The sequence below is a fragment of the Polypterus senegalus genome, chromosome 9 (assembly GCF_016835505.1).
Source record: "Polypterus senegalus isolate Bchr_013 chromosome 9, ASM1683550v1, whole genome shotgun sequence".
Classification (NCBI taxonomy): Eukaryota; Metazoa; Chordata; class Cladistia; order Polypteriformes; family Polypteridae; genus Polypterus; species Polypterus senegalus.
This window is the reverse complement of record NC_053162.1, coordinates 67,833,669-67,854,083: the sequence shown is the minus strand read 5'-3', so window position 1 is coordinate 67,854,083 and position 20,415 is coordinate 67,833,669. Positions and strand designations below refer to the sequence as shown.

At 37.9% G+C, this 20,415-nt stretch overlaps 1 protein-coding gene across 1 annotated transcript in view; it reads left to right on the top strand.

Annotated features, from left to right (window-relative positions):
- The window catches only part of vac14 (vac14 homolog (S. cerevisiae)), a 219,319-nt gene that overhangs the window by 34,244 nt on the left and 164,660 nt on the right, over positions 1–20,415 (top strand). Inside the window, exons 4-8 of the mRNA XM_039763184.1 lie at positions 650–712; positions 1,332–1,439; positions 5,885–5,994; positions 12,648–12,769; positions 13,743–13,880. Of these exons, the coding sequence (XP_039619118.1) occupies positions 650–712; positions 1,332–1,439; positions 5,885–5,994; positions 12,648–12,769; positions 13,743–13,880 (541 nt within the window). The remainder of the gene's footprint in view (positions 1–649; positions 713–1,331; positions 1,440–5,884; positions 5,995–12,647; positions 12,770–13,742; positions 13,881–20,415) is intronic.

Here is a 20,415-nt window from a genome sequence, read left to right as displayed (position 1 = left end):
GGGTCAGCTCAAGTTGGACGGTTGGGAGACAAAGTCAGAGAGGTGAGATTGCGTTGGTTTGGGCATGTGCAGAGGAGAGATGCTGGGTATATTGGGAGATGGATGGTAAGGATAGAGCTGCCAGGGAAGAGGAAAAGAGGAAGGCCTAAGCGAAGGTTTATGGATGTGGTTAGAGAGGACATGCAGGTGATGGGTGTAACAGAACAAGATGCAGAGGACAGAAAGATATGGAAGAAGATGATCCGCTGTGGCAACCCGTAATGGGAGCAGCCGAAAGAAGATGACGGAGAAAAAGAAGATCGTTAAGTTACTGTTATTGGGATCTAATACAAAAGTTCTGGTATTGTGACATCCCAACTGGAAAAAAACCTTCTAAATTAGCATGACTGTGTTGCCTGAAACGTTTCAGATGTCAGTGTGCTAAGGTTATATTTGAATATCATTATGTCAATATACTGTAACGACACATGCAGTGGCATATGTAGCGTCCATAGGTACTGTAATTGAAAAACTGGTTTCAAAAAAGCTGGGCTAAAGTACTAACGGCAGAAGAATACAGAAAGATGAGGCAAAGAAATGGAAAATGACAAGATGTTATTTGAGATAAAATTATTTACCCATGTACTGATCATTTTTCCTGTCATTGCAGCTAGCAGCTGATCCAGATCCAAATGTAAAGAGTGGCTCTGAGCTTCTGGACAGATTACTGAAGGTTAGTGTTAAGTTTTCTAGAAACCTAGATGATTCACATACTTCCTTTTTTTCAGATACTTTTTTCTATTTAGGCTTGTCTTGCAGCACTAGTATCTTGAGAAAGAAAGAAGCAGTTGAATTGAAAAAGAATTCTTTGTGACGACTTCAAATGCTGCAGCTCATCAGTTAGGCACAGCTAATGAGTAAATGTGGAAGTTTATCATAAACTTGGAGAATTCATTTTGAAAAGGGTTAAAATCATTTTGAAAATTAAAATCTCTCTGTTGAATCAGGCATGTAACTTAATAAGACAGTGTTGTTGCAGAGTTGTTTGTTCTACTACCTCACAACACAAGAAGATATAGATTGAATCCTTGGGCTATACTCTGTTTGTAATTGTATGAAGACTGCATGTTTTCCTTGTATGTTATGTATGTTTCTCTCTGCACTACTTCAGGTTGTTCCTGCCTTGCACATTACAAGCTGCTCCTACTCACTATTTCTTAACTGGATTATGCTACATGGACGAATTGTTTTAAACAAAAATTAAAACCATGCATTTATGCATATGACAGAGAGAGTAGGTGGCTCACCTGTGTAGGGTAAATGTTTCTAAGTACTTATTTGTTTCTTTATAGGATATTGTTACAGAAAGCAACAAGTTTGACCTTGTGGCCTTTGTCCCACTGCTTCGTGAGAGGATATACTCCAATAACCAGTATGCCCGGCAGTTTATCATATCCTGGGTATGGGTTGATTCTTTTCCAAGTGATTCTTATGTGATTGAATTGGAAGACTTTGTGAGCTGGACTGGATTGATTCCATATACTTATTTTTATATAATGGCAATATCTAGAATATAGAATACTAGAATATGTTGTGTTGAAAATAACTCAATTCTATTTAAAGCAGCATAATCTGAATTATTTTGCTGGCATATAGAGTATGTGTGCGTGTATGTGTGTATAAATCATATACTGTATATATTTTTTTTTTTCTGTAAAATGAGAATGTGGAATGGGCCTGGCGTCAGTACATTAGATTCTCATAAGAAAATCACAAAAAATATGCTTTGGCCCCACCAAATACATAATTGAGTCCAGAATGCAATCTCTATTAATGTTTTGTAAACTTGAATTTTGAAATCTTTAATATTGAGTCAGTGGGTCTGCCTTCCCTCACTGTAATAAAATAGCAGTCTCCTTGTGACATCTTCAGATGCATTTTATCCAGTGTTGAAAAGCAAAAATATATGTCCATACCTTTAAAAAAATATGTTTATTTATGAATATTATGCCATATTGAAGCCATGAGCTCTTAAGTGCTAGCTATTATTATTCCATGGAACTGTTTGTTCTATTATGGAGAATGTAGTTTTGAAGTGGCAGTTTGTAACGAAGATATTTCATTATGAAGAGGAAGAGAATATTTTTCCCAAACACATTATTCAGTGATGTCATGATTTATGGCCTAGACTTAATAAAATCTAGGCTTCCATGTTATACCAAATTTAATTTTCTTAAGACACAATGGAAAACAGATACCCCACCCACCCATCCAATCAGCTTTATATCTGCTAGCCCAAAATGCACACTTAAAGTGTACATGGGAACAGTATAAATGTAAGTATTTTTTATTTCATACACTGAGAAAATAAATTGTGTGCTGTAGTGTAACAAGTTCCATCCATTATCCAACTCGCTATATCCTAACTACAGGGTCGCGGGGGTCTACTGGATCCAATCCCAGCCAACACAGGGTGCAAGGCAGGAAACAAACCCCGGTAAGGGCGCCAGCCCACCACAGGGCACACACCCACACACCAAGCACACACTAGGGACAATTTAGGATCGCCAGTGCATCTAACCTGCATGTCTTTGGACTGTGGGAGGACACCGGAGCACCCGGAGGAAACCCACGGAGACACGGGGAGAACATGCAAACTCCTCGAAGGGAGGATCCGGGAAGCGAACCCAGGTCTCCTAACTGCGAGGCAGGTGCAGTGTCAGGCTGACCAAAAAACTGTAAGTTAAATGTCATAGTATTTATGTTTTGCTTTCTCCTTTGTAACAATTTTTACCTTTGTAACAGTTTTCAGGATCAACATTACAGTTGTCTGATGTTCAAATTAATGTTTCTGGACTTGCATTCTGTGTGAAGCTTTTCATCAGCTGTATCTAATATTAGATTTTCAATGAGGACCTGAAAACTTCGGCTTCAGCAATTAATTATTTAACTAATCAAGTATTCTACCAATTATTCCATTGAGTAATTGAATAATCAGATGAATACTTCTTCTTTATTTAAGAATAATGATAAATATATATAAAATAGAAAATAAGACATCTCTCTTAAAATTAACAGGTAATTGATTTTCTTTTTAGAACAAACACCATTTTTATTGCTTAAATTGCATACAATAAAAATATTTGTTAAAACTAAACCCATTTATTGCATTTAAGTGCCATATTACATTCTGGGTTTTAAAGAAAACATTGAAAAGCAAAAACAAATATATCAATTACAAAGTACTTTAAAAAAGGTGTGTGTGTGTGTGTATATATATATATATATATATATATATATATATATATATATATATATATATAAATGTGTATATATATATATATATATATATATATATATATATATATGTGGGAAGACTGCCGGCTTTCCCAGGCCGGTCCACCACCCCAGGCCGACAGGAGGAGCTCTCCCACACCAGGATCGTGCCCCGAGGTCCAGCAGGGCCTTATGGACTTTGTAGTGTTTATACACAGCCCTGCTGGATACCTTGGGGACCACCAGGAGTCGCTGTGGGAGGACTTGTGGGATCTGTTGTGCCCTATGACTCGAGTACGCCACAGTCACGGACGGAAGGAATGGCGTGCTCCCGGGGTGAAGTAAAAGACTGATTGCCCTGACCCGGAAGGAATAGGGAACTGTGGCCTGCTGGGACAGGAACACCTCCGGTCAGGGGCTATAAAGGACGGTGCCTCAGTCCAGACACTGAGCTGTGCTGGGTGGGAGAGGAGCAAAGTGTCTGGGCGAGGAGGAGAGGTTATTGTGTGTAGTTGTAGTGAATGAGTAGTGTGGAAGGTGCTTGGTGCACTGAGAGAAAATAAAAAGAGTCTTGGACTGTAACCTGGTCTCCGGAGTTGTACCTGAGGGTTCGAGGGTGCACTACTGCCCCTACTGCCACAATGTATATGTATATATATATATGTATATTTGTGTTTATTTGTATGTATATGTATGTTTGTTTATATGTGTGTGTGCATATGTATGTACAAACCGGATTCCAAAAAAGTTGGGACACTATACAAATTGTGAATAAAAACTGAATACAATGATGTGGAGTTGCCAACTTCTAATATTTTATTCAGAATAGAACATAAATCACGGAACAAAAGTTTAAACTGAGAAAATGTATCATTTTAAGGGAAAAATATGTTGATTCAGAATTTCATGGTGTCAACAAATCCCAAAAAAGTTGGGACAAGGCCATTTTCACCACTGTGTGGCATCTCCCCTTCTTACAACACTCAACAGACGTCTGGGGACCGAGGAGACCAGTTTCTCAAGTTTAGAAATAGGAATGCTCTCCCATTCTTGTCTAATACAGGCCTCTAACTGTTCAATCGTCTTGGGCCTTCTTTGTCGCACCTTCCTCTTTATGATGCGCCAAATGTTCTCTATAGGTGAAAGATCTGGACTGCAGACTGGCAATTTCAGTACCCGGATCCTTCTCCTGCGCAGCCATGATGTTGTGATTGATGCAGAATGTGGTCTGGCATTATCTTGTTGAAAAATGCAGGGTCTTCCCTGAAAGAGATGACGTCTGGATGGGAGCATATGTTGTTCTAGAACCTGAATATATTTTTCTGCATTGATGGTGCCTTTCCAGACATGCAAGCTGCCCATGCCACACGCACTCATGCAACCCCATACCATCAGAGATGCAGGCTTCTGAACTGAGCGTTGATGACAACTTGGGTTGTCCTTGTTCTCTTTGGTCCGGATGACATGGCGCCCCAGATTTCCAAAAAGAACTTAATCGTGACTCGCCTGACCACAGAACAGTCTTCCATTTTGCCACACTCCATTTTAAATGATCCCTGGCCCAGTGACAACGCCTGAGCTTGTGGATCTTGCTTAGAAATGGCTTCTTCTTTGCACTGTAGAGTTTCAGCTGGCAACGGCGGATGGCACGGTGGATTGTGTTCACTGACAATGGTTTCTGGAAGTATTCCTGAGCCCATTCTGTGATTTCCTTTACAGTAGCATTCCTGTTTGTGGTGCAGTGTCGCTTAAGGGCCCGGAGATCACGGGCATCCAGTATGGTTTTACGGCCTTGACCCTTACGCACAGAGATTGTTCCAGATTCTCTGAATCTTCGGATGATGTTATGCACAGTTGATGATGATAGATGCAAAGTCTTTGCAATTTTTGCTGGGTAACACCTTTCTGATATTGCTCCACTATCTTTCTGCGCAACATTGTGGGAATTGGTGATCCTCTACCCATCTTGGCTTCTGAGAGACACTGCCACTCTGAGAAGCTCTTTTTATACCCAATCATGTTGCCAATTGACCTAATTAGTGTTTATTGGTCTTCCAGCTCTTCGTTATGCTCAAATTTACTTTTTCCAGCCTCTTATTGCTACTTGTCCCAACTTTTTTGGGATTTGTTGACACCGTGAAATTTTGAATCAACATATTTTTCCTTTAAAATGATACATTTACTCGGATTAAACGTTTGATCTGTCATCTACTTTCTATTACAAATAAAATATTGACATTTGCCATCTCCACATCATTGCATTCAGTTTTTATTCACAATTTGTTTAGTGTCCCAACTTTTTTGGAATCCGGTTTGTATATATATGTATATGTTTATATATGTATATATATGTATATGTTTATATATGTATGTATCTGTATATATATATATATATATATGTATATATGTATGTATGTATAAGTATATATATATAGAGCCACCTCTAAAACTGAATAAAATAAGTGTAATACTAAATAATTTCATTCTGTAGTTAGGTTGATTTATTTCTTAATAGTTTCTCCAAAAATTAGGGAGCTAATCTTTATACAATTGATTGTTATAATTGATTCTAGTTATATTTATTTAAACTTTTAATTAGAAATTCCTCTACTCTGCTTCTGTACTCTAGATCCTGGTTCTTGAGTCTGTTCCAGATATCAATCTTTTGGAATATTTGCCTGAAATCTTGGATGGGCTATTCCAAATTTTGGGTGATAGTAGCAAAGAGATACGTAAAATGTAAGTTACCTAGCAAGTATTATTTTTTTTGTTGTTGTGGTAAGTGCTGTACTGACAGGATCTAAAGTCAAATAGCCTTTTATAGGTGGGTAATACAATAAATTCAAAACAATGTTGATTTGCTGACTTTAAAGATAAAAACAAATTTTTACTTTTTTTGTGTAACCAACTTTTTATTGAACTTGGAATAGATATAGAGGTACCTCGTCATTAATGGATAGGAGGGATAAAATTGAGAGAAAGAGAAACTGTATAACAGAATTATTATACTTAATCCACCACCTTCATCCCCTCCCGCCCTCATCATCATCAATTTATAGTGGCTTAAAGACTGGATTGGACATCTGCAGAATTTCATTTTGAATGACTGATGTTTTGAAAATATTGGGTCAATGCATTTGCTTGTTTCAAATAACAAAAAAATGCGTAAACCCCAAATTGATTCAGGTATACAATCTTCAATCTTTTGTAGATCTGCATTTTTATTGTATTGATTATGATAATTTTATTACATTTAATACATTACTAATTTGCATGAGAGAGTACATTTTGCTTATGATACAATTCATATTGCAAAGATGCAATGTTCCCACAATGCAAAATTTTCATAAAAGAAATGCACTGAATGTTTAGTGTTTCTTGTTATGAGAAAAACACAAACTGAAATCAATGCAAAATTACAAAAGTTTTTGTTTTATTTTTTTATTAAAATACAATAGTCTTAATGTAAAGTATATGCACTACAATAACATTAGACTTGTTGCATGTTGAGTAGTAAATGCAAGTAAGGTTTCCAAAATCTTTGAATAACTCATATTTTCTTTTAAGAATAATTAAAAATTTTGGAAATTTGCATGAAGCTGAAACTTTTTCCCAATATCCTCCTGCAGCTGAACACACTCAATCACTGGGTACAGCGAAAATTAGACAATTGACTGCTGTCTTCCTCTGCTATGCTAGAGGACTACTTTTGCAAGGTTCACTTCCATAAAATTCCTCCTTGCTGAATTCTACCCCTATTTCTGAATTCAGTGTAAGTGAAAAATGTATCAATGTCTCCAACACTCATTCATCTGTGGCTCATGAAAGTTGCAGTAGATTTTAGCACTTAGTAGTATTTAAGTATATCATGAAACCTGTTCTATTACAGCAAATTTCTGGTTTGGTGGTTGCAATCGATTTAAAAAAAAAAGTCTGTGGATAAAATGAAACAATGTTGCAATTGGCTGTACTCGTCAGAAAATGCAACTCACTAAATGAAGCGTGTCTGCGAAACATGTAATCAGAGATCTCTGTTTTATGCAGCACTAATATTCACCTTCACATTATTATATACATGATGAATATTAGTTCTGTGAATGTGCATGTTGTTAGACTTTCAGTCAGATTTTTAAATCCACTGCTTTTCATAAAGGATTCTTTCGTCTTTGTGTTTCATTTGTGTCTTATGGTAATGTCACACAACGCACAATAGAAGGCCACATTTTGAATTGTCATTATTATATATTGTGGAATTTGATACAATGAAATGTTGTGTCATGCCTGATTACTAATCTACTTGTATAAAGCATACTGTACTAAATCATATTCATGTCAGTTTTTTTTGTGAATAAATCTGAAGATAAGATGAATATATTCAGGAAAAGAAATGAGATGTCTCAAATTTCTTGTCCTTGTAAAAGACACATGAATACACAAAGTACATCATCAACCTCAGTCAGACAATATAAAGCTCAGTTCTTTGACAATTGTGCAATGCGTTTGTCTGCATTTTTTTGTTTTATTAAGACAGATGCAAGAAAGTAACAATAAAAAAATATTTCACAACCCTGCAAAATCATACAGTATCACAGCATGCTTATGCTCCTGCTTAGTGCTGGGACAAAACACTCATAAACCTCAATATTTTTGCTCCTACATGCCTTCACAAAACTCCCTTAATTTGTTTGGCAAATGCAAGTCATGCAGACATATGCAGTTACTTGTCTGTATACAGTGGGGCAAAAAAGTATTTAGTCAGCCACCAATTGTGCAAGTTCTCCCATTTAAAAAGACGAGAGAGGCCTGTAATTTTCATCATAGGTATACCTCAACTATGAGAGACAAAATGAGAAAAAAAAATTCAGAAAATCACATTGTCTGATTTGTAAATAATTTATTTGCAAATTATGGTGGAAAATAAGTATTTGGTCACTTACAAACAAACAAGATTTCTGGCTCTCACAGACCTGTAACTTCTTCTGTAAGAGGCTCCTCTGTCCTCCACTCGTTACGTGTATTAATGGCACCTGTTAGAACTAGTTATTAGTATAAAAGACACCTGTCCACAACCTCAAACAGTCACACTCCAAACTCCACTATGGCCAAGACCAAAGAGCTGTCAAAGGACACCAGAAACAAAATTGTAGACCTGCACCAGGCTAGGAAGACTGAATCTGCAATAGTTAAGCAGCTTGGTGTGAAGAAATCAACTGTGGGAGCAATTATTAGAAAATGGAAGACATACAAGACCACTGATAATCTCCCTCGATCTGGGGCTCCACGCAAGATCTCACCCAGTGGGGTCAAAATGATCACAAGAACGGTGAGCAAAAATCCCTGAACCACACGGGGGGACCTAGTGAATGACCTGCAGAGAGCTCGGACCAAAGTAACAAAGGTTACCATCAGTAACACACTACGCCGCCAGGGACTCAAATCCTGCAGTGCCAGACGTGTCCCCCCGATTAAGCCAGTACATGTGCAGGCCCGTGTAAAGTCTGCTAGAGAGCATTTGGATGATCCAGAAGAGGATTGGGAGAATGTCATATGGTCAGATGAAACCAATATAGAACTTTTTGGTAAAAACTCTACTCGTCGTGTTTGGAGGAGAAAGAATGCTGAGTTGCATCCAAAGAACACCATACCTACTGTAAAGCATGGGGGTGGAAACATCATGCTTTGGGGCTGTTTTTCTGCAAAGGGACCAGGACGACTGATCCGTGTAAAGGAAAGTGAAAATCTCCTTCCATCAGCAAGGGCATTGAAAATGAATCGTGGCTGGGTCTTTCAGCATGACAATGATCCCAAACACACCGCCCGGGTAATGAAGGAGTGGCTTCGTAAGAAGCATTTCAAGGTCCTGGAGTGGCCTAGCCAGTCTCCAGATCTCAACCCCATAGAAAATCTTTGGAGGGAGTTGAAAGTCCGTGTTGCCCAGCAACAGCCCCAAAACATCACTGCTCTAGAGGAGATCTCCATGGAGGAATGGGCCAAAATACCAGCAACAGTGTGTGGAAACCTTGTGAAGACTTACTGAAAACGTTTGACCTCTGTCATTGACAACAAAGGGTATATAACAAAGTATTGAGATGAACTTTTGTTACTGACCAAATACTTTTTTTTCCACCATAATTTGCAAATAAATTCTTCAAAAATCAGACAATGTGATTTTCTGGATTTTTTTTTTCTCATTTTGTCTCTCATAGTTGAGGTCTATGATGAAAATTACAGGCCTCTCATCTTTTTAAGTGGGAGAACTTGCATAATTGGTGGCTGACTAAATACTTTTTTGCCCCACTGTATAGCATCAGGGATACTTGCCCAGTTTGCAGTGTTGATTGCACAGGCTGATCAAGACACTTAACATACAGTACTGTGCAAAAGTTTTAGGCAGGTCTGAAAAAATGCTGTAAACAAAGAATTCTTTCAAAAATGGAAGTGTTAATCATTTATTTTCATCAATCAACATAATGCAGTGAATGAACAAAAGAGAAATCTAAATCAAATCAATATTTGGTGTGACCACCCTTTGCCTTCAAAGCAGCATCAATTCTTCTAGGTACACTTGCACACAGTTTTTGAAGGAACTCGGCTGGTAGGTTGTTCCAAACATCTTGGAGAACTAACCACAGATCTTCTGTGGATGTAGGCTTCCTCGTATTCTTCTGTCTCTTAATGTAATCCCAGACACACTCGATGATGTTGAGATCAGGGCTCTGTGAGGGCCATGCCATCACTTCCAGGACTTCTTGTTCTTCTTTATGCTGAAGATAGTTCTTAATGACTTTGGCTGCATGTTTAGGGTTGTTGTCCTGCTGCAGAATAAATTTGGGGCCAATCATACGCCTCCCTGATGGTATTGCATGATGGATAAGTATCTGCCTGTATTTCTCAGCATTGAGAACACCATTAATCCTGAACAAATCTCCAACTCCATTTGCAGAAATGCAGCCCCAAACGTTCAACGAACCTCCACCTTGCTTCACTGTTGCCTGCAGACACTCATAGTACCGCTCTCCTGCCCTTCGACGAACAAACTGCCTTCTGCTACAGCCAGATATTTCAAATTTTTACTCCTCAGTCCAGAGCGCCTGCTGCCATTTTTCTGCACCCCAATTTCTATGTTTTCATGCATACTTGAGTCGCTTGGCCTTGTTTCCACATCGGAGGTATGGTTTTTTGGCTGCAACTCTTCCATGAAGACCACTTCTGGCCAGACTTCTCTGGACAGTAGATGGGGGTACCTGGGTCCCACTGGTTTCTGCCAGTTCTGAGCTGACGGCACTACTGGACATCTTCTGATTTTGAAGAGTAATAAGCTGGATGTGTCTTTCATCTGCTGCACTAAGTTTCCTTGGCCGACCACTGCATCTACGATCCTCAATGTTGCCCGTTTCTTTGTGCTTCTTCAAAAGAGCTTGTACAACCCCAGTCTGCTTTGAAATCTTTGTCTGGGAGAGACTTTGCTGATGTAGTATAACTACCTTATGTCTTGTTGCTGTGCTCAATCTTCCCATGACATGAAACTGTCTTCCACAACCTCACTTGGTAGCAGAGTTTGGCTGTTCCACTCCTAGTTTTAAGCCTCCTACACAACTGTTTCTGTTTCAGTTAATGACTGTGTTTCAACCTATGTGCGACATTGATGATCATTAGCACCTGTTTGTTATAATTGGTTGATCATACACCTGACTATAATCCTACAAAATCCCTGACTTTGTGCAAGTGTACCTATATGAGTTGGTGCTGGTTTGAAGGCAAAAGTTAGTAACACCAAATATTGATTTGATTTAGATTTTTCTTTTGTTCGCTCACTTTGCATTTTGTAAATTGATAAAAATAAACAATCATTTATATTTCTGATAGCATTCTTTGTTTACAGCATTTTTTCACACCTGCCTAAAACTTTTGCACAGTATGCATACAGATGTTACCAGTTTCATTGAATAAAGCTGTTTTCGTGAATGACTTCCTAATGTTCTTGCTTTCGTTGCTTCAGTGCTTATTTATTATGTCACTTAGGGATTAAGGCTGCAAAACATGTATGAAGCAATGTGATCATTGGTAATACAGAGAAATGTGCACTTTGCAATCAGGCTTTATTTATACCTTGGCCCATTGGGACTGTCAGAATAGAAGAATTGAAGACAATATCTTTAATGACATATGAAAAAATTCATGGGCACATATATGTTCCTTGATGACATTTGTGATTATGAACATGGCTGCAAATTGTTTTTCAATTTTTTTTTGTAGTTTTCAGATTAGCTACCAAACGAAAAACGGCTACTCTTACTACCAGTCTCTCTGTGCTGTAAATTCAAATACTTATGAGTATTTGATACAGTAGTTTAAGTAATTGAGCCACTGATTGTACTAAATCATTACTTTTTTTTTTTTTTTTTTTTTTGAGCTTCTCTGCTTACTACCACATTTAATGTTTAACCTTGTCAACAGTTAACAACAGCACACAAATTACAAACATTTATTAACTCTTCCCACATGGTAATGTTGTGGTCAGTTTTACTCAGCCAATTTTTGCCTCCATGTGACATATAAATTTAACTCTAGAAGTATTTACTTTTTATGAACCTGACTGGCAGCAATGTAAAGGCTACATGTTGGCATGGGACAATGCTTTTTAGAATACAGACAATAGAAGTTAGTAGAGAGTTGTTTTCATTTCTGTTAATTTTACTGTATATTTGGGTGAAGGGTTTTCCTTTTTCTCTTGCAGTTACTCTTTTTCATAAACATATAGATTCAGCCTCCCACTTATTTTTAACTGGTTACAAAAATAAAGCACTGAGACACGATTTTTCAAATTTAGCTGTAAATATTATGTGTGACAAATTCAGTAAAGTAATGTAATTGTAATAAAGCTGAAATCATCCTGTTCATTAAAAAGTAATTTTCTGTACCTGCTCTAGTATTTTAATTCAGCATTTAGGCAGCTCCCCTGATATATTTTTAATATATTTATTAACATATTTTGTTAACATCACGTTGGTAGCATTATAATAATTTTATGACTCCCTTGATCTTTATTTGAAATGTTTATTGGTCTGGCTTATTCAATTTAAAGGTTATCCATTTACTGCCTTTTACACTGGAATAGGATGTATCAACCAAGGTTTTGGGAAAATTCTACATTGTAGCTAACCTTGAAAAATGTACATTGGTGCACACACATTTTAAAGTATTAACATTTTGCCATTTCTTTCTGTTCTGACATTGGCAGCTAAATCAACAATATTGCCCAGTGCAACATATTTTAAGACTGTCACAGTGTTCTTGGCAGTTTGTATTTACATTTTTAAAATATTGTCATTTGGTTTCCTGAAACCATACCTTGTCTTTTTTTCTTTTTGGTTTCTCTTTTCTCCTTGTAGGTGTGAAGTAGTTTTGGGAGAGTTTCTCAAAGAAATAAAGAAGTCATCACCCAATGTCAAGTTTGCAGAAATGGCTAACATCTTGGTGATCCACTGCCAAGGATCTGATGATTCCAAATTAAGTAATACCTAGTACTTTCATTATGTTACAGCTTTTCTTGGTTCCTTGTTACTAGGATGGAAACCACTTCAGTAGAATTAATTGTCCAAAAAAAATGATAATTAGTGATGATATGAATTTTTCATGAATGTTGCTCAGATGTCAGTTCTTCTTTGAGCAAAATATTGTCAAACAGCCAGCTATTTAGGTGACTTTATTATTTACACAGATAGTTTGGAATGTGTATTTCTATAGTAATCCTTTTTTCTTGCAATTATTAGCAATCCTTTCTATATTTCTCTGAAATTAAAAATGTATTGTAGGCTGCTTATTGTATCAGATTATTATTTTATTGCTGTTATAAGCTTGGTGTTTTTAATATAAGATTTGCATATAAAAGAAAAAAGATTAATTTGTACCTACATAAAATAATCTGTCATTTGTATGGGAAATACAGTTGTATACTGGTATTTTTATAACTTTTTTTATATCTATTTAAATGTCACTTTTATTTAAGTAAATTACAAATTTGTGTTTTTTGTAGACCTTAGGATTCCTTTTCAAGAATTTACTACAGTTTAATAATATACTCCTGAATTCTAAAACCACAGCCCAATGGGCATAGTTAAAATTCTCCCTTGTTGTAATAAGTGATATTCTTCAATTGTCCATTTTCTTAAAGAGTTCTAAAGCTCATGCTGATCACATTAAGTGCATGGCAGGTACCAGCTTAATACTTTATAGCAGTCCATTACTGGTTCTGCTTACTCAGTTATTCTGGGCTAATCTAGGTTCAGATATCAATGTATACTTTGCTTTGAGTTAGTGGCAAGAAAATTGAAGTAGCTGGAGAAAGAAGAAAGAATAGTCTTGAGATTTGGCATTAAAAACTATTTGAAGTTGAAGCAAAATGGTTTGTCATGTCAAAAGATTCTTCATTAATGATCCAATTACAGTCTGTTTTTAAGTTTTACCTTTTTTTCTCTCTGTCAAAGCTAATGACCTGATTCAGCTCACAGCCATGTCTTGGATGCGGGAGTTTATTCAGCTGGCTGGTCGTGTAATGTTGCCCTACTCCTCTGGAATTCTAACAGCGGTGCTTCCTTGCCTATCCTACGACAACCACAAGAAAAGTATCCTATATAATTTTGCCTTAGCTTTATTTTGATATTCTTATTATTAATGGTTAATTTGTTTAAAAAAGTATCCTATATAATTTTGCCTTATTTTTATTTTGATTGTTATTCTTATTGGTTTTGGTTAATTTGTTTTAAGTATTTACCAATAAATGCAGTGACCTGCAGATTTGATAGAACAATGGTATATGTTTACTGCCTATTAACCGATCATTGGGTAATAACTTTGTTTTTCGTTTTCCGCTGGGGTTCTAATGTTTATGCAATTTTATGAGCACAGTAATCACTCTTTAAATCTTTACAAGTTAAAAAAAAAAAAACAAAAAACTGAAATATGCAGCATTCCATTTTTAAACTTGTTTAACCCAATACAGAGTCACAGTGACTGGAGCCTCTCTTAGCAGCATTATTTGCAAGGTGGGAAACTCCAGAAAGTACACAATTCCATCATAGGGCACATTTACTGACACACACATACTGTGCACGCACTGAATAATACTTGGTAAACTTAAGGTTCATATTTGACCAATGTAGAGATCCCAAACAGTCTGTCTTGTTTGCCAAGTCACTGTGAAGTGTTGAATTTGGCTAGATGATTAAATACTTCAATTCTCCAGTAGTGGTGAGCGAAGCCTGCGGAATTTGCTTTGCTGTGTTTGATGAAATTATGGAAACTAGCCAACCCGCGGCATACCGGTAATGTAATAAATCAGCAAGAAAAGCAACATTGTAACAATGCATGGAACGAACCAACACACAATCGTCTGTGACTGAATTTCTCGTTCAGTATGCACTGCCTGCTCATGTGCCCACCTCCAACTTGGCACTTGTGACTCACGTAGACTTTTCATTGCTCTGTGCGGATGTGGCTGCTTTTCTATATATAATCCACCAAGACACCCGACCACGGTTGTACCGAGGTGAGGCTTCATTGTTCCTTTCGCATGGTTTTTCATGGTGGACGCGGTCGGTTGTCGAAACCGAAAAAAATAATGAAAAGTCAACGTGGCTCAGACGTGCATGTGGACTCCTAGCACAGACGAAAGGGACTTTCGCATGGGCAGGAAGTGTGAATGCCTAGAGAGCGAGGGTAGACGCGGGCCGGTGGAAAAGGAGTATTGGTGGGTAGGGAAACGTCTTTCGTGTTCCTGCAGGAGCATCTAAGAAGACGCATGTTTGTTGTGGATGTGAATTGCTGTATGTAGCATGTAAAACAGTTTTCTATGGTGCACGCGGCCGTGCGTCGTAACCGAAAACTCGTTTTTTTAAAGACCGCTTACTTCATTGTGTTTTAACCTCAGTTGTAAAGGATCGTTTTAAGGATCCCATGGGATACCCCTCACAAACTGTTTTACACGCTGCATATGGCGATTCACCTCCGCGAGAAACATGCCTCTATGAACAGTCAACGTGGCTCGGAAGTGCACTCTACGACAGACGAATATAAATGACTGCGTTTTTTCTGTGTCGTCGCGTCCAAGTTAGTGGGCGTGGCTCTGTGAGTTGTCGTATCCAATGGTCTTGGAGTTGGTGGGCGTGGCTCCTTCCTGCGTGCGCCATAGGTGTCTTACTTGTCGGCGGCTTAGTGAATCCTCTCCCTTTCCGGCGTGCTTTCCATGGGTGTCTTGCCTTAGTGCATTATATATATATGTTTAGGTTTGCTGAACTCTGTGAAATGCATTGAACTCCATGGGAAGGAAGAAACTGAACTAGTTTTGAGTGGTTTATAATAGTTTAGTGATGTGTTAATTGTCCCTGAGGGCTAGGAAGACATCTGTTAACTATGCTACATCGATAATTTAATCCACAAATTTCACCTGAGCTGCATGGAAGCTTTGCTAACCACTGCACTATGTTGCCTGTAACAACAAAAGAGCCAGACGGAACTATAACCACAAACAAAATACAACAAATAGTCACAAACTTAGCGATAAGTAAAGTTTATGTATATGTGTGTGTGTATGTATATATATATATCTATACTAATAAAAGGCAAAGCCCTCACTCACTCACTCACTGACTCATCATTAATTCTCCAACTTCCTGTGTGGGTGGAAGGCTGAAATTTGGCAGGTTGATTCCTTACAGCTTCCTTACAAAAGTTGGGCAGGTTTTATATCGAAATTCTACGCGTAATGGTCATAACTGGAAGCAGTTTTTCTCCATTTACTGTAATGGAGATGAGCTTCAACGCCGGGGGGAGTTTCGTGTGACATCATCACGCCTCCCACGTAATCACGCAGTACATAGAAAACCAGGAAGACCTCAAAAAAGCGCTTAAGAAAACATGCATTATATAATTGAGAAGGCAGTGAAACAATAAGAAGCGAGCGAGTGACATATACAACCATATTCATGAGTTCTGCTACTTCGGAAACAAAGCACGATGTAAACCTACACTTTAAATGAAGTTCATTGACAGGCTGCCGCTGGCGTTTGTAATTTAGTGCCTGCCCATATAAGGCCGTCCGTCAGTGGCAATCCAATAGCAAACTGCCACGGGTAAATATTCACGGGTGAAGGACTGTGCTTATGGAGAGGAAGATGAGATGGTCAGGGTGGTGTTTGACACAAACTCAGCGAAACTGCGAGAGAAAGTTTTAAGTGCCAGGACTAAGGTAACATTAAATACAGCCACGGACATAGCACGAGATGGCACCAGCATATGGAGGAATATTTCGGACAAAATGAAATAAATAAGTAAATGCGTAAATAAATAAAAGTACTGTGAAATGAGAGCATAAATAAATAAATGTGTCACGAAATATGTTTTTCGTTGCTTATTTATTTATTTAATTTTGATCCGTAACATTCCTGCAAACCGTCATGAAATACGGCTTGAAATAAAACTGTCACTTTCACTCGTCAAAGTTGAGAGGGTGGGCTCTAACATGCCCTCTAGTTACTGATTGGTGAATCTATAGCACAAGAATTAATTAGAAAAATGCTTACTACTGCCGATGAAATGGATTCTACCGAAGATAATATGTATTTCAGAGAGAGAATTGAAGATTTATCGGAAGAAATTACAATGTTGGCGGCCCTTTTAGAACTGAGTATTTGACCCTTGTTTTACGAGTATACTGTAAAGTCAGTTGCATATTCGCAGCTACTTTTTCAAACAACTGTACAGCTCTGATCAGTGGTAAAGTTGTTCAGTTCAAAATATTAGTTGGAGCTGCTTTGGGCATTCCATGTCAAAGTACTTAAACTAATACAGCCGTTAGCCATCAGATATCAAACTGGCTCATTCGCCTTATGATCGTCTTCTCCGATACACCATATAGATCTGCAATTTGCAAATGTTGTACTTTTAAAGGTTGGACGTCCAGAGCAGGGAACTGTGTCACCTGAACTGGAGTGTAGTAGAGTCCGTTCCACCTGTTCTTCGATAATTTCAAAAACAGTTTCATCTATATCAGAGTCTAAAAGGGCCGCCAACATTGTAATTTCTTCCGATAAATCTTCAATTCTCTCTCTGAAACACGTAATATCTTCGGCAGAATCCATTTAATCGGCAGTAGTAAGCATTTTTCTAATTAATTCTTGTGCTATCGATTCACCAATCAGTAACTAGAGGGCGTGTTAGAGCCCACCCTCTCAACTTTGACGAGTGAAAGTGACAGTTTTATTTCAAGCCGTATTTCATGACGGTTTGCAGGAATGTTACGGACAAAATGAAATAAATAAATAAGCAACGAAAAACATATTTCGTGACACATTTATTTATTTATGCTCTCATTTCATGACATATTTATTTATTAAGGCTCTCATTTCATGACACGTTTATTTATTTATGCTCACATTTCACAGTACTTTTATTAATTTACGCATTTATTTATTTATTTCATTTTGTCCGAAATATTCCTCCATACCAGCACAGCTGGGAACCTTCGATGCATGTACACCGAGTGGCTCACGTGAACTGACGCAGTGCACAGATAAAAAGCAACAGTTCCAAAGAGCTGAACAAAACCGAATTACACAATTGAAAAGACAGCAAAAATATGAAGCGTCTGATAAGCATATTCATAAATCCAGCTACTGCGGAAACAAAGCACATGGTGGAAAAAGTCAATGTCCCGCTAAAGGAAGACAGTGTAAAAAAAACCCTTGCATGCAGTGTGTCAGGTCTCAGATAAAGAAGAAGACGAGCTGTTTATTGATGCAGTAAGAAACGAATCGATGAATGAAACCTGTCATCTTTACAACGATTGACAAACACGGAATGTAACTTGAACACAACACATCCTACAAATAAGAACCTGATTGAAAGAAATAATGATAATCAAATCCTTGATGACCGCAACACTCAGTAACACTCACAAAACAAATACTGTATATTGACAGTCATGTTACGTTATTTTAAAATGTTCCCTTTTCTTTTTCTACCTTTTTTAACACACTACTTCTCCGCTGCGATACGCGGGTATATATATATGTATATATATATACCGATCTACATACTCGAATAATGGATACTTTATTCGCCATCAATGATTGTTTTGGTAAAGCCATACTCCGTGTATTCATTGGATGAAGGGTAAAAAAGTAAGAGCGAGGGGAGGATGACTCATTGAGGCATGCAGGCTGTAGTGCTTGCGTCAACTCTATCTGAATTGCGATCACATTTGAAAAATATATCTTTTCAAGTTCTATTTAGTCCATATGTGTCAAACTCAAGGGCATGGCCACATCCAACCCGCGTAATTATATCCGCCCGAGATCATTTTATATACTGTATTATTGTTATTAATGGCCGGGTATATGAAGCGCTGGTAACACAATAAACTACAGATCCCATAATGCAGCGCTTCAGCTGCCTTGCCGAACACTTACCGCGTTAATCAAGTCTACCTTATGATGCTGCAAGTTATTGTGAAGCTAGAGTTATTGCGCACTGAGTTTGCACGGCGCTTTGGTGACTTTGAAGAACAAAAAAAGTCCGTCTACATGCGGCTCGAACCTTGTGCATGTTTGGTACCACATATCTGTGTGATAAGCTCTTCTCAGTGATAAAGACTAAAAAAACAGCACACAGGAGTCGCCTCACTGATGACCACCTGCAATCCATCCTGAGAATCTCCACAACACAGAACCTCACACCAAACAGAAACGAACTTGTGGCCAAAAAAAGATGCCAGGCGTCCAGCTCTAAAATGACATATGAGCAAAGACAACTGAATGATTTGATTTGTTATTGCACGTAAGAGCGGAGTCAACTGTTTTAACAAACAGCGTATTGCACTGATACGAAATAGCTGTGTGTGTATATATGTAGATATGTATGTATATGTGTATATATATGTTTATATATGTGTGTGTGTATATATGTAGATATATATATGTATGTATATATGTGTATATGTATAGATATGTATATATATATGTTTATGTGTGTGTGTGTAAATATATATATATATATATATATATATGACAACAACACTCATCACTCACAACAGTGACAAAACAATTACATTGACAATCAGGTTACGTTATTTTCAAAATGTTTCCTTTTCTTTTCATTGCTTCTTTAACACACTACTTCTCCGCTGCAAAGCGCGGGTATTTTGCTAGTCTATACTAATAAAAGGCAAAGCCCTCACTCACTCACTCACTCACTCTCACTAATTCTCCAACTTCCCGTGTGGGTGGAAGGCTGAAATTTGGCAGGTTCATTCCTTACAGCTTCCTTACAAAAGTTGGGCAGGTTTCATTTTGAAATTCTACGCGTAATGGTCATAACTGGAAGCTGTTTTCTCCATTTACTGTAATGGAGATGAGCTTGAACGCCGTGGGGGCGGAGTTTCGTGTGACATCATCACGCCTCCCACGTAATCACGCAGTACATAGAAAACCAGGAAGACCTCCAAAAAGCGCTGAAGAAAACATGCATTATATAATTGAGAAGGCAGCGAAACAATAAGAAGCGAGCGAGTGACATATACAACCATATTCATGGGTTCTGCTACTTCGGAAACAAAGCACGATATAAACCTACACTTTAAATTAAGTTCATAGACAGGCTGCCGCTGGCGTTTGTAATTTATTGCCTGCCCATATAAGGCCGTCCGTCGCAATCCAGTAGCAAACTCCCACCAAATATTCACGGGTTAAGGACTGTGCTTATGCAGAGGAAGATGAGATGGTCAGGGTGGTGTTTGGTACAAACTCAGCGAAACTGCGAGAGAAAGTTTTAAGTGCCAGGACTAAGGTAACATTAAATACAGCCATGGACATAGCACGAGATGGCACCAGCACAGCTGGGAAACTTCGGTAAACTTTGGTAAAGCCATACTCAGTGTATTCATTAGATGAACGGTAAAAAAGTAAGAGCGAGGGAGGATGACTTATTGAGGCATGCAGGCTGTAGTGCTGCGTCAACTCTATCTGAATTGCGATCACATTTAAAAAATATATCTTTTCAAGTTCTATTTAGTCCATATGTGTCAAACTCAAGGGCCGGGCCACATCCGCCCGGCGTAATTATATCCGCCCGTGAGATCATTTTATATACTGTATTATTGTTATT